At 41.5% G+C, this 14,843-nt stretch overlaps 2 protein-coding genes across 5 annotated transcripts in view; both read right to left on the bottom strand.

The window, feature by feature from the left end:
* The window catches only part of LOC128572866 (zinc finger protein 208-like), a 105,925-nt gene that overhangs the window by 19,794 nt on the left and 71,288 nt on the right, over window positions 1-14,843 (bottom strand). The gene's annotated exons all lie outside the window — the stretch shown is intronic.
* The window catches only part of LOC128572868 (zinc finger protein 208-like), a 44,822-nt gene that overhangs the window by 18,544 nt on the left and 11,435 nt on the right, over window positions 1-14,843 (bottom strand). For 3 of the 4 annotated variants that reach the window (XM_053572994.1, XM_053572996.1, XM_053572995.1), the window contains 2 exons: window positions 2,482-2,608; window positions 1,909-2,004 (listed from right to left, as the gene is read on the bottom strand). The exons of the other annotated variant lie outside the window; for it this stretch is intronic. In XM_053572994.1, the coding sequence (XP_053428969.1) occupies window positions 1,909-2,004; window positions 2,482-2,608 (223 nt within the window). The remainder of the gene's footprint in view (window positions 1-1,908; window positions 2,005-2,481; window positions 2,609-14,843) is intronic. 4 annotated transcript variants of the gene reach the window in all.

Here is a 14,843-nt window from a genome sequence, read left to right as displayed (position 1 = left end):
CGGTGCCGGTCCCATATGCCAGAGGTGGCGGGTTTAAACCTAGCCCCGGCTAAAAGCCAAAAAAACAAACAAACAAACATAAAAAAACTATAAGCTGAAGAAAGCTAAATTGCCATCTTTGAAGAAAGATGGCAATTTAAAAGTCAACATACTGAAACAAAGGTATCTCTGTTCATTACAAAAGGCTACCTTTTCTAAAAACTGCACATAATTTATTAAAGAACTTAATATTTTTCTATCTAAAAAAAAAAAAAAATATATATATATATATAAAGCATAAAACATACAAAACCTATTTGTGGTGTTCCTGGGATTTCTGAAACAAATACTAACATCACTACCTCACTCACATATTTTGGATATGATGTTAAAGAAAAAGAAACTTTGGGGTGGTGCCTGTGGTTCAGTGAGTAGGGCACCTGCCCCATGTACCAAGGGTGTTGGGTTCAAACCTGGCCACAGCCAAACTGCAACAAAGAAATAGCCAGGCATTGTGGTGGGTGCCTATGGTCCAAGATACTTGGAAGGTTGAGGCAAGAGAATCTCTTAAGCCCAAGGGTGTGGCATTACTGTGAGCTGTCATGCCATGCACTCTATCGAGAGATACAGCTTGAGACTCTACCTCAAAAAAAAAAAAAAAAAGAAAAGAAAAGAAGGGTGGCCCCTATGGATGAAAGGAGTAGGGCAACGGCCACATATGCCGGAGGTGGCGGGTTCAAACCCAGCCCTGGCCAAAAACTGCAAAAAATTAAAAAAATAAAAAAAAAAGAAAAGAAAGAAAAACTTTTATTCAGACACAGTCTCATTCTGTTGTTCAGGCTACAGTGTCATAAAACCAACCTAACTGATAGCAACCTCAAACTCCTGGGTTCAAGCAATTCTCTAGCCTCATACCCTTCACCAGCCCCCAATAGGTGAGACAACATGCAACCACTACAATGCCTGGATATTTTTCTCTTTTTAGTAGAAACAGGATGTCATTCTTGTTTAGGTTGGTCTTGCACTCCTGAGCTCAAGCAATACTCCCATGTTGGGTCCCAGAGAGCTAGGATTAGAGGTGTGAGCCACCACACCCAGCCTAAAGAATATTAAAAAAAATTTCACAGGTATACTAAAAAATACACACATATTTGTCCTTAAAAGCAATGGAAGAGCAGTCACATCCTGCACTCACATGTAAGCCATAGAAAGTTCTTTCATTCTCACTGTATCCTAGAAGGAATATCAGTGAAAAGTAAGGTCCTTCTAGAAATTAAAACCAAGAACAGGCATAGTGGCTCGCAACTATATGCCTAGCACTCTGGGAGCCAAGGAGGGAGGACTGCCTCAGCAGTCGAGACTAGCCTGAGTAAATATGAGAACTCCCCTGTACTAAAAAAGTAAAAATAACATTAGCCAGGCAATGTAGAGAAACCTGTAGTCCTGGCTATTTGGGGGCTGAGATAGAAAAATCACTTGACACCAGTAGTTTAAGGTTTCTCTTAGCTAGGCTAATGTCATGGCACTCTAGTGTGAGGCAAAAGAGTGAGACTTTTTATCAATAAGAAAATAAAAAAAGCCGGGCGTTGTGGCGGGTGCCTGTAGTCCCAGCTGCTTGGGAGGCTGAGGCAAGAGAATTGCATAAGCCCAAGAGTTAGAGATTTCTGTGAGCCATGTGACAACATGGCACTCTACCTGAGGGCAGTACAGTGAGACTCTGTCTCTACAAAAAAATAAATAAATAAATAAAAAATAATAATAAAAACAAGAAGAGAGGTGCCTTGATGTAAGTACAAGAGAAAGAAACCCAGGCTTCTTAGAAATCATTTCCAATGAAGCTGAGCTTCCCTAATCACACTGTATTGTGTGGTTTCCTCCTAGAACTTGGACCTTTGACCAGTGTTACCTGCTCCACTCACTCCAACCTACCTTGGTGCTTGCCTAGTGTCTGCTGTGTCTTCACCTTCCAGGGTTCTTTGCCTTGCTCCAGACAGGTGATGAGGTCTGGCTTAGAGACAGCAAGACCTGTTTTATTAGAAAAAAAATTTGGATTCTTTAATTGGCAATCTAATGCCTTGGTGAAGTAGACAAAACGACATTTCAGAAGATCCTGAAATAATAATCCCAAACAGATTTCCTTGCAGAAACTTCAGAATCTTTAAAAAGTATTTAAGGTTGGAACATTCCTAACTTCTCCACTACCAAAACTACTGAAATAAAATTTGGTGCTAGAAATCAGACTTAAAGGTATGAGTAACAATTTAGGCCATCAAATTTCCATTAATCTAGTGAAGGATATAAATCAGCTCAAAAAAGGTAAGATTAATGCCAAAATAAAACAACTCCAATTTTTTCTTTTCTATATCAAGATATCCTAAAGTTTTTTATAGAAATAAGAACCTGATACTCAGTCAATGAATAAACTCAGTGAAAACCTTCTACAAAGAGAGAATATGAATTGCTTAGTGGAGACCTGGGACTGTGTATATGAGTTGTTCTTACCCAGGAAGACTAGGTTTCTGTAGGTCTCTAACATGACTTCCTGATACAAATGCTGCTGAGCAGGGTCCAGGCAGGCCCACTCATCCATAGAGAATTCAATAGACACATCCTTGAATGTCAACACTCCCTGAAAAACAAACATAGTTACCAAGAAAACACGGGCATATAGAATTTCACTTTTTTTTTTTTTTTTTTTAAGACAGAGTCTCAAGCTGTTGCCCTGGGTAACATGCTCTGGCATCACAGCTCACAGCAACCTTAAAGTCTTGGGCTTAAGTGATTTTTTTGCCTCAGTCTCCTAGCTGGGACTTCAGGCGCCCCCCACAATGCCCAGCTATTTTTTTGTTGCCGTTGTCATCATTGTTTAGCTGATCTGGGCTGGGTTGGAACCCACCAGCCTGGGTGTATGTGGCCGGTGCCTTAACCACTGTACTACAGGCACCAAGCTATGAATTTTACTTTTAGTTAAGTGAATGAAGAGAACTCTTGCTGACTTGTGAGAGTAAATGCAATTACCTAATAGGTAAAGATAAGATATATTCCCTCATGTATTGTCTAACACTGAAGACAGGGGATGAAATGGCATCCACAAAACCAGTGTACACATCAGACGGTTTTGATTGACACAGGAGAAATAAAAGGCTACCAATACCAGCATGTATAATTTTGTGCCTTATTTACATCATATGTTATATGAGAATGTCATGGTGAGATAAATGGTAACTTTAAAGTTTGAATGTGTACAAGAACTGGAGATCTTGGAAAAATGCAGAGTATTATTCAAATGATATGGGGTGAAGATTCCATTTCTAAATTTCCAACCAGCTCAATAGGAGTGACAATGCTTCAGACCCATTATGATATTTTGTGAAACATGGAGTGAACTGCAGACACTGGATTTATCCCAGTTGATTCCTGAACCAGTCAACAAAGATGACAACATTTACTTTCCAAAGAAAGGTATATGGAAGAGAATCTGAGAAGAAAGGGGTTCATCCTCAATAAATATTTTGATCTGCTCATATTAGTTGATAATCTCCCCAAGTTCTTATTAAGAATCCAGAAGATATACTGAACCCCACAATGGAATATGTGTCCAAGAGCACTGTAACTGAGTGAATAAAATTAACATTAATTGTAACAGGATGAATTAGTATCAGGTGCTGATTCACAAGTACAAGTCCAACATCACTGCTATGATAGTACTGGCAAGAAAAAGTCAATCATAATGTGATAAAAACTAGTTCAGAAAAACCCAGTTTTGGCAAAGTTCCAGTTACAGATACCTGGCATATCGTCTAATCTCTAATTGTGTCTCTAAATAGCTTTCTTCACCATGCCAGAAAACAATTCTTTTCTAATTATTCTGTTTTTGAGAACTTTGAGTTACTCTAGGCAGTTAATGCCATCTTCTGTATAAGTGAAGGGACATCATCCTATTTTACATAGAACCGATGAAGTTTCCAGATGGAAGCTAAACACTACATGTTCCTCATCTTTGCTACTATGCAATGACCCAAGCTCATTCGAAATGGGAATCTTGGGTATCCACATTTTCCAATTTTCAACAGAGAGTAATGGAACATTTTCACTATTTCAGGAAATAAACTTAAAGCAAGAATATTTTAGGGTATATGCGGAGCCTGGATGGAGAGAAACTGGAAAGAAAACTCTGCCATATGTAGAGGAGAAGCAGTTTTGGAGCCTCTTGACTATTAAAAGAAAAGGGGAAATGAGTATTTGAAAGAAACTCATTAGGTAGGAACATCATCACAAGTAGAGACGTCAAGGTTTGCAAAGTCGAAGAACATGATATTGCAGGAGAAAAACTGTGCACAGCCCTGGACCTTTAACTCAGTTACCCAAGAGGCAATCACTTCTTTCTCTTTCTCCTGCTTCTCTTGATTTCCTTCTCAGGTGAGATTCTCTGGACACATTACTCCTGCACCTTGACAATATGCCTTTAAAGGCATCAGCACAAACTCTTCACCTGCTACCACCACATCCATAGGCACAGGGATGTCAAAGTACACAGAAATTTTGACCCTTTCCTATTTTTTATCAGAAGACAGAGTCAGGAAGGAGGTATCACATAATGACCAAAGTGTGAGTTTCTAATTTCTTGGCCTCCAGTGCCCTCCCCTGCCAGCAATTTCTGCTATGGAAATGAGAATATGGGCCCTCTGACCTTTTTCTGGAAAAAAATAAATAAACTTGACTGTCTTAAATGTATCTGGAAACCCTCATCCTTGACATTTGCCTTTCTTTAACATCACAAGGGGCCACATGGATGACACCAGCCACACTAACAGAATCTGTTGGCAGGCAGAATCACAGATGATGGTACTTCTTCAAACTGGCCGCGGAATCCTACCTGGAAGCCTGAGTTGAGAAACACTTAGCTAAGCATCGCCTCTCAGGCTTGGTATTTCTCAGTATGCCCCCTCTAAGTATATGATACAATAACAGCAGCAATTACTCTATCTTCAAACAAATAATCAGTTTCATCCCACAATGCCTATTTATGTCCTTTCTTAAGAATTTCAGAAAGGCCAGACAGATGATTCAAGCTGGTAGTCCCAGCACTCTTGTGGGCCCAAGGCAGGTGCTTTGTCTGAGCTCAGGAGTATGAGATCAGCCTGAGCAAAAGTGAGACCCTGTCTACATAACTGCTGGGCATTGAGGCAGGTGCCTATAGCCCCAGCTCCTTGGGAGGATGAGGCAAGAGGATGGCTTGAGCCTAGGAGTTTTAGTTCGCTGTGAGTGGTGATGCCATAACACTCTATGGAGGGTGACTAAGTCTGCCTCATAAAAAAATAAATTTCAGTAAGGGTTTTGAACTATTCACTATATCATCAAAATTGCACAACTCTCCATGAATGAAAATAGTGAGTTGTTAACCCCCATTTCTGTGTTAGTCTAGCTGGTGTCAGCCAGACAGCCAGATGGCAAGAAACCATTTCAATGAGACATGGTTTCCCAAGCTCCTTTTCCCTTTCGCCACCTTCTGGTCACCCCAGGAACATGAGGTGCTCTTTGCAACATTAGTCAGCCATCTCCTCACATGCTCTTGAATGAACTGTTTGTTCTTCTACCAACTCTTGCATTGGAACTTTGACGTTTCAGGAGGGAAAAGTCAATCTTGGCTTTCGTTAAAAATTTGCAGGTTTTGAGTGAGGAAGTGGCTTCTTTAACAATTCCCCCTATTGCTGCTGTTACTTTTTCTGGAGTAAAGCAGCACTCAGCTAGAGAAAGCAAACACCGCACAGAGTCCCTTCTGTCCAACAGTTCCTAACAAAACAAATAACTTTGGTTCAAGGAAGACCATTAATCACAATCTTGAAACAGGACATACTTTACTGGCACTTTAAAGTCTCCAGTGGTCAAAGAAGGCAGCAGTGTGTAAGTAAGAACGTGGACTCAGAGTTTGGACCTGCCAATTTGGGTCTTGCACTAGTGGGATGCATCTAGTGTCCTATGTACAGTCATGAGAATTAGAGAAACAGAAAAATGGGAATGAGGACATTCTCAGGTATACACAACACATATTTGTCATCCAGGATCAGTTTCTGGCCTTCTAGTCTTGGGATTGGTTTTAGGTCTGAAGATATCAGGATAATTGAAAGACAGAGACACAATGCCTGACTGTTGTCCTCTAAAGGTAGTTTGTAAAAATTTACAGGTTGTCCCCAAAAGTCACCATACATAAGAAACATTCAAAATTGTAGCTAAATATACTTTTACAAAATATTAATTACAGAATAGTAGAAAGAGATGGAAGGACACAGAGAATAATCTACAAATATTTTGTAAATTAAAGTATGTATAGTTGGCTTCAGTGGATCACGACTGTAATCCTAGTACTTCAGAGGCTGAGGTGGGTAGATTGATTGAGCTCACAGGTTGGAGACTAGCCTGAGCCAGAGTGAGACCTTATCTCTGAACAATAGTTGGGCATTGTGGCATGTGCCTTGTGTCCTAGCTGGTTGGAGGCTGAGACAAAAAAAATCACTTGAGCCCAAGAGTTTGAAATTGCTGTGAGATTTGAAGCCATGGCACTCTACCTTGTAACAAAGTGAGACCGGTTTCAAAAAAAAAAAATTAAAAAAAGGTAAATGGCTCAACCTCCTACCCTATACCAGGGATGTCCCACTTGGGAAAGGTAAATGAGCCAACCCCCACCTTTACTACAGATGTCCAACACAGGAAAGGGAATGTCCCAACCCCCAAATTCCTGTCCTTTAAACCCCTCCCTTCACCATCACCCACATGTAGATTTCTTCCCCGTTGAAAATCCTACCATGGCTGCACCCAAATGGAATAAAGTCAATTTAATTGGAAAAAACAGTACATTTAGCTTCGATTTTCCTTTTCCCCTATGTATAGTGACTGTAGTGGAAAATTTTGGCACATCACAGACTATAACTACTCAAGAAGGGTGACTGAAAATTGGCAACAGGACTTTTATACCTTCATTATCTGGGACAGCATGTAATTTGCTGTGCTGAGAGAGGATACCAGGAAGGGTGAGGTCTAGGAGAGCAGAGATCTTCTCAAGGAGACCCCGAGGATACACTAGCAGGGTCCACCCCCGGTGACTCAGGTCTTAGGAATTTATAGAAACTTAACTTCCCTAAACCCAGAAATTTCAACTTCCGTGAAATCCTGTAGTACTGTTGGGGCAGGAACAGCTTCTCTCCCTTGATTCAAACTGATCAGTGAGAAAGGAACCAACGGGCAGGAAGTTTTTGACTGGGGGTGCAAAGGAGAAAACAGAGCAACTTGGGGAGTATGGCCATTTTGAATTCTTCTGAGTTTCCCTCTGCCAGCTGAAATAAAGACTTTCCTCTTATAAACATGGTGTTTGGGTGTCCTTTCTCCACATTGGGCATTCCAGTGTAGATGCCTCAAGTGGACGGAGAAATGACTTCTTTGACAAGTCTTCGAGTAGTCTAAAACCGGGAGGATCTGGTGTGCAGAAACTGGTACCTGCACTGGGAGACATCTAAGACAAGGTTGGATACTGTTTCCCTGAAAATAAGACAGTGTCTTATTTTAAGATGTGCTTCCGAAGATGTGCTAGGTCTTATTTTCAGGGACCGTCTTATCTTTCCTGTAAGTAGGTCTTATTTTTGGAGGATGTCTTATTTTCAGGAAAACAGGGTAGTTACTGGATACCCACCATTTGGGTGGAAGCTGGAGTCTAATCAACCCCTGGGGCAATAGATTGCTGGCAGGTCTGGTGAGAGGTGTATGAGTGTGTGGATGTGCTGTGACTGGGATAAACTCTGAGGGTGGGGTTGGACCACCTTTCACAGGGCCTACAGGAGTGTTGACTCAGCCTCCTATCACTAAGAGGCAGTTCGAGTGGGAAATCAAGGATGCCCAGGTTAGGAAAAGGATTGGAATTGTGTGCACGTGAGTACTTGGAGACTGACAGATGGGTAACAATAGGTGGTATTTGGCGCCTCCCCTCCACAGGGCAAAATGATTGTGTGAGTGGTCCCCCTCCTCCAATATTGTCCCCTGGCTATTCTGAGAGAAACTGGAAGTTCCAGGTTTTCTGCTTTCCATCTCAGACACAGGCCTAGTCCTTGGCAGCCACGTGGCCGTGTGAAATTTAGGGGTAAATCAAAAGACATCACAAAGGATGACTGTGTTGTGGTTTTGTTACTGGAATTTCTTTATTCAGTCAGTCCTTGATCTTGGAGATCAGAGAATTGAGCCCACACGCCACACATCAGTGATAAAATAGGATTTTGTTGGATGAAGGAGCATGCAGAGGAAGTGGAGAGTACTAGAGGGAGTAGGCCCAAGTCAGAGGTCTCCTGCATGGATCCTTTGTCCAGGGGTAAATAATTGGCCCTAACAGATATGTGGCTAGTGCCTGGTAGATGGAAAAAATAAACTTTATGAGCTGAATGAGCATTTTAACAAATAAATGAATGCATTCCCTCCCCTTGGGCAAAGTTATTAACTCTTTGCAGTTTTTGTCTAGGGAGGGGATCAGGGTGTGTCCCCCCTACTCAGGGTGGAGTCATCTAAAACTTTATGGGCTGCTTTGTTCATGACCTTGCTAGAGCTCATAGGGTGTTCTCTGCAATATATGGCATGTTTGTGCCTAGCTGGGAGTCTGACTTCTGAACTCACCTGAGCCAGAAAAATGGGGGTTCCCTGTCCAGCCCTGAGTGGGAAAACCACATACCAATGCTATGTTTCACAAAATGTCTCTCATTTCTAAAATGTAATAATTTGGTTGTTTACATTGTTTGGGATCCCGAGTCTTTGTCAAAGTATAAGATTATTGCCTTTTAAACCTTCTAATTATCAGTCTAGCCAAGTGTTTAATTAACACCATAGAAAACTGTGATCTTGTTCTGTGAAAAGTGGGTTTTTGAGAGCGAGAGACATTAGATGTAAAGGAAAATGGCATTGTATAAGAAAAGGATATTGTGTGATAAATTTTGTCCTGAAACAGAACAGTTATATCAGAAAGTGATAGGCAAGGCAATCCAGGTTTCTGTTTGTAGATTGTCTGTGCAGGTTAATTGAAGCTCATAAAATGGCATTTGTGAAGGAATTTATATGTGGTCCAGGTGACTATGTATTTCCTTTAGAATCTTTTGGCTTGTAATGTTGCTTGAACAAATAAATGTTTTAAGCCTTTGATAGTTGACAAACCTTCCAAAATAAAAACTTGAAATTTGGTCTTTTTAATATATCAAGACCACTGAAAGTCTGAGAAAGACACATTAGGCTTAATTGGGTTGTTGAAAATGTGTAGGAAACATTGCCAAATCTAAAATGGTGGTTGATTTTGTACAGATTATGTTCATATTTGTTTTCCAGTATTTTAAAATATGGGTCTGTGTTAGTGTATATAGTCAATAATAGTTTGAATTCAACTCAGAAAGTACTCTTTTTTGGTTTTTAGAGACAGAGTCTCACTTTATTGCCCTGGGTAGAGTGCCATGGTGTTATAGCTCACAGCAACCTCTAACTCTTGGGCTAAGGCAATTCTCTTGCCTCAACTTCCTGAGTAGCTGAAACTATAGGAGGCCACCACAACCCCTGGCTATTTTTTTGTTGCAGTTTAGTCAGGCCCAGCCCAAACCTGCCACCCTTGACATATGGGGCTGGCGCCCTACCCACTGAGCCACAGGTGTCGCCCACAGAAAGTATTTTTTATAACTGCCTGAGTCCAAACTTTGTCCTTCAAGAGAAATATTAGGAGAGGCTGATAAATTCTTTCAAACACGAATTTCTGATGTCTTTGAAAGTTAAATAGCTTTGGCCTAAAATCAAACTGCTAAAACTTTAATTAGAAAGCTAACATGTGGGCAGCGCCTGTGGCTCAGTCGGTAAGGCGCCGGCCCCATATGCCGAGGGTGGCGGGTTCAAACCCGGCCCCGGCCAAACTGCAACCAAAAAAAAAAAAAAATAGCTGGGCGTCCTGGCGGGCGCCTGTAGTCCCAGCTACTCGGGAGGCTGAGGCAAGAGAATGGCTTAAGCCCAGGAGTTGGAGGTTGCTGTGAGCTGTGTGAGGCCACGGCACTCTACCGAGGGCCATAAAGTGAGACTCTGTCTCTACAAAAAAAAAAAAAAAAGAAAGCTAACATGTTGGGGCGGTCCCTGTGGCACAGTGAGTAGGCACTGGGCCCCATACACTGAGGTTGGTGGGTTCGAACCCAGCCCCAGCCCCAGCCAAACTGCACCAAAAAAATAGCCAAGCATTGGAGTGGGCGCCTATAGGCCCAGCTACTCTGGAGGCTGAGGCATGAGAATCACGTAAGACTAAGAGCTGGAGTTTGCTGTGAGGTGTGATGCCACAGCACTCTACCGAGGAGTGAGATGCTGTCTCGAAAAAAAAGAAAAAAAAAAAAAAAAAAACAGAAAGCTAATATATCCACGAGTATTGCTAATCTAACTTTTAACTTAACAGAAATCAGTTACATGGAACGGGGCTGATTTGTTAGGGCTTTTTTTTTTTTTAAACACTGGTGATCCAGTCTGTGTTCTGCTTTACAGAAGTCGTAAAAGCCATTTTCTGTCTCTTCAGCTATTTGTAGCTTTAAATGATGAATGTACTTATAGGTAGAATTTGAAACATTTATTTTTTTCTCTCTCCTTAATTTCTTCAGAATTTGAAAGCCATTTGTAAGTATTCTTAATTTCTGACAGTACAGTTATTTGCATAAGTTCAATAAGAACCTGTTTTGTTCTATAGGATGCAATGAAGGCATTGGTTATTTTACCAAGCCTGTGACTGGAATAACATTGTCAGAGGAGACCAAATTGCTAAGGAATTAAGGTTGACTTAACAAGACCAATAAAAAAAGCCCTTTGGAAAAACTGGCCAGATACCCATCAATAATGTTTTCTGATCTGTGGTAAGTAAAGAAGGTTGCTTTCTGACAGGTCCGAAATGTGAATTTGCTTGGGGACCTCAAGAGAAGAGGAATTTACCAAATGCATACAGGTATCTAATGGCACAGATGAAACCTAGGCTCCTGGAAGGCTTTCAAGTCTAACCCGAGATTTTTTATAAAAGGTTTGAGGAAAGCCAATTTTAAAGGTAAGAAAAACCTAGGTGGCTAATAATTATTCTTGCTGCACTTTATGCAAATACAGACCTAGTATACATAAGGTACAGTTTATTTGGGCAACTAAGTTAGTTCTGCTATAATTTGCCTTTAGTAAAGAGAGAAATTAAAGAGAGAGAAATGGTTCAAAAGGGAAAAATAATTGTATTAGTTTCCAACCTTATCTGCAACAGCATCTCATAAACTGAGACATAGCTGTTTTACTAAACTGATCTGTTCAATGAAATTAAAAGACTGGGCAAAAAGTATAGAATTTTTTTTTTTTTTTTGATACAGAATCTCCCTGTCACCCTTGGTAGAGTACCATGCTATCACAACTTACAGCAACCTGAAACTCTTGGGCTTAGGCAATTCTTGGGTAATGAGTATAGAAAAATATCTACTATTTATATTTGCTCTGAAACTTTAAGGCTCAACAAAGGTCGCCTATTGGCTACACTGGAAAAATTTGTGCAGTATTAAATGTTATACACAGTAGATACCTCAGGAAACTAGAACCTGAATGAGAATTTCCCAGTATATGATGTGAGTGTAACAACCACATAAAGGGCCCCACACCCAACTGATGTTCACAAATGTTCACTCGAAGTTTCCAGAAATTTGTAGTAGTTCTGTAGGGACTCTTAAAACTAGGTATTATCTTAAGAACTATGCTAAGTGTTTAAGTTCTCATCGTATAAACCTTAACCTTGAAATCCAGAACTTGTAGATGTTTGTAGGTAACTCCTAAATGATTTTATTCTCTTACACTGAACCCAACCTTGACTTTGTCCCTGTCAGTATAAGGGAGCCAGAAGGCCACAAACATATGCAAAGTGGCTGAGGTGATATAGAAGCCAGATGAAAGCCCTGAGAATTTCTGTGAAAGACTGTGAAGTTACTAAGGGAGAACAGACTGAATTTGTGTCGGCACATCCTTTATCTCTGGGGGATCAAGGGGATCATGTCTAGGTCAAAGATCAAAACCTGATCCCCCTCAAACCAAGATAGAAGGGCCTTTATACCATCATCTTGACCACATGCATGGCAGCAAAGGTGAAAAAAATCCTTGCCTGGATTCATCACAGCTTGCTGAAGAGAGCTTTAATGCCCCATGGGAAGCAAAGGTAACTTTTAAGATGGTCAGCATGCCTTGTTCTAGCCACACACTGGCAGCTGGCTAGCTGGCACACTGCTGAACCCTGAGAAAGCTTCTCAGGGGACTTGTCTTAATTGGACTTTGGGAAAACAAGAGGAGGGATGTAATCTGTGTAACAACATCATTGAGATAGGACAAGGGATGACTCCTTTATAGCTTCTATGAATGTGAAGTCACACAGGAGGCAGCTTGCATTCATAATCAGATACACTTCTCTATGTGTAACAGAGGGAAAGGTCCAAACTTGTACTTATATTGGCCTACCACCATGGTAAAATTAAGGCCTGGGAAGAGAATGTGAGAGGAGTCACAGTCCCTGAAATCTGAATGCTGGTCCAGACCAGAGAAATAGGAAAGCCCTGTCAGATAACTCTGAAGGTTACTGCCTGAAACCCTCTGCGAGGGTGTTATAGGAGAAGAAACTGAAAAAGAAACTATAGAACAGACCAGAAATAATTCTATGCCTCAGATTTTGTAGAAAAGTTATGTAAAGTCGAATGTGAAAATTGATTAATACTGGCTCCCACAGAAACAAGCTGCTATTGAGACCTCAAATCAACATATATATGGAGTCTCAACAGGGAGGAATGAGAGAGGTGTGAACAGGGAAGCATGAGGTGCACAACAGGTTTTCTCAAGGAGACCACAAGGATACAGCTGCAGAGTCCTATCTTCTGCTTGATTTAAACTGACCAATAAGAAAGGTACCTGTGTTTTGGAACTTTTTGACTGGACATGAAAAGGGAAAGACTGAGGCAGTTGTAGAACATGGCCAATTTGAATTCTTCTATGTCATAAGCTCTGCCAGCTAAAAGAAATCCCTTCTTCTTATAAACATGGTGTTTGGGTGCTCCTTGGGTCTCATCTTCCTGCAATAAAGTCTCAGAACAACCTCTCATTTTTGGTCCCGAATCTCTGACTAAACAATAATGTGTTCCAGAAATGAAGATGGAGGCTGGTAATAAAAACAGTTAAAGTCCTGGGTGGCGCCTATAGCTGAATCAGCAAGTCTCTGAACACATACACCAAGGGTGGTTGCTTTGAACGGGAACTGGGCCAGTTAAAATACAAAAAATATCCGGGCATTGTGGCAGGTACCTGTAATCCCAGCCACTTGGGAGGCTGAGGCAATCGAATTGCTTAAACCCAAGCGTTTGAGGTTGATGTGAGTTGTGATGTCACAACACTACTTAGGGTAACAGCTTGAGTGTCTCAAAAAAAAAAAAAAAAAAGTAAAGTCCCCATGGGTTAGCTGTTTAAATGAAGGGTATGCTAAGAGACTACTCTCAAGCTGAAAGGCATTCATTTACTCCCCTAAAAGGCTCCATCCCCATATTTCAGGCTATCCAATGGACAGTTATGTCCCAGTAATTGGTATTTGTGGAACACTCCAGTAAACTGGATGTTTTGGTCATCGTGGGTCATCCTCAGATAAGTGTGAAGCCCTAGAATGAGAAGTGACAGAAGGGTGACTCAGGACAAATCATCCTGTACAGTTACCAATGGGGAGTCTCAATGCAAAGACATTCTGGCAAAAAGTGTGCCTCAGCAAGATACAAAGAGTAAAGGCACAAAGATATTGATCAGAGTGTCATAGGATTATTTTCTTCTTTCTTCTCATGAGTCATGTTCAGAAACTTATAAAAACCAACAATTTAGAAAATAATCACCCACTATTACATAAAGAAATGACAAATAACAAAAATACTGCATCTGTTTGAATTAAGAAATAAAGAGAAAAATAATTGATAATTGAAAGGTTACAGACACAGTGATGAAAGATTATTAACAAGGCAGAAGATAAAAGGAAAAATGAGGCCCGGTTTGTGCAATTAAAATAGCTTTATTCAGGAGAGAGATTAAAGATGGAGGCTGAGTAACAGCTTCCCTGCAACTGGGAACAGCGAGTCTGGGGAGACAAGACTCCAGGCATCTCTGGCCGGTGGGATCTGCCTATAATCATCCCTTTGAGGATACAGGGAGCCAGCAAGGGACTTCTGGACCTCTAGAGGAGGACAAAAACAGTGGAAAACTGGCAAGTGGTTGCGTGTGTTTGATCGACCTAATCACGCCGGCAACCGTAAGTACAAGCAGCAATGAGACTGCAAACCAGAAAGGCCTTACCTGTGAACTGTTTTGGTGTTCTTGGACTTGGCACTCAATTGAACTGCCTTGGGGAGAACTTGAGCAGGAGTGTGGAGAATTTTGGGCATCGTCTGGGGCTGAGACTGAGCTAATGAGCTGGGCGCAGGAAGCCATTGTGAAAGAACTGCCCCAGCAAGCTCCGTCCTCAGGGTCTCAGAGCAAGGATTGGGCGGGTCAAAGTAACCTACTGACTGAGCAGCCTAAAGGCGGGGACTGAGCTGCCTTACAGCCTCAATCCTTAGGGGCAGAGTGAGACGGTTTTGGCACACTGGAGCCTTAGGCTGTTGCCCTGGGCAGAGTGCCATGACATCACAGCTCATAGCAACCTCAAACTCCTGGGCTTGGCACCGCCCAGACCTCCATAAGAACTGTGCAGCGATCCCTGACCAGTGATCCGCACCCACCGGGCCTCCACATTCCCTGACCAGGAACTGCGGGAGCCACGCAACCCTGCATCCTCCCTCCTGTGTCCTCCC

This window comes from Nycticebus coucang, chromosome 20 (genome assembly GCF_027406575.1).
Source record: "Nycticebus coucang isolate mNycCou1 chromosome 20, mNycCou1.pri, whole genome shotgun sequence".
In the NCBI taxonomy this organism is placed as follows: domain Eukaryota; kingdom Metazoa; phylum Chordata; class Mammalia; order Primates; family Lorisidae; genus Nycticebus; species Nycticebus coucang.
Note: the sequence above shows the minus strand (reverse complement) of the source record. Positions and strands in the feature narration are given on the sequence as shown.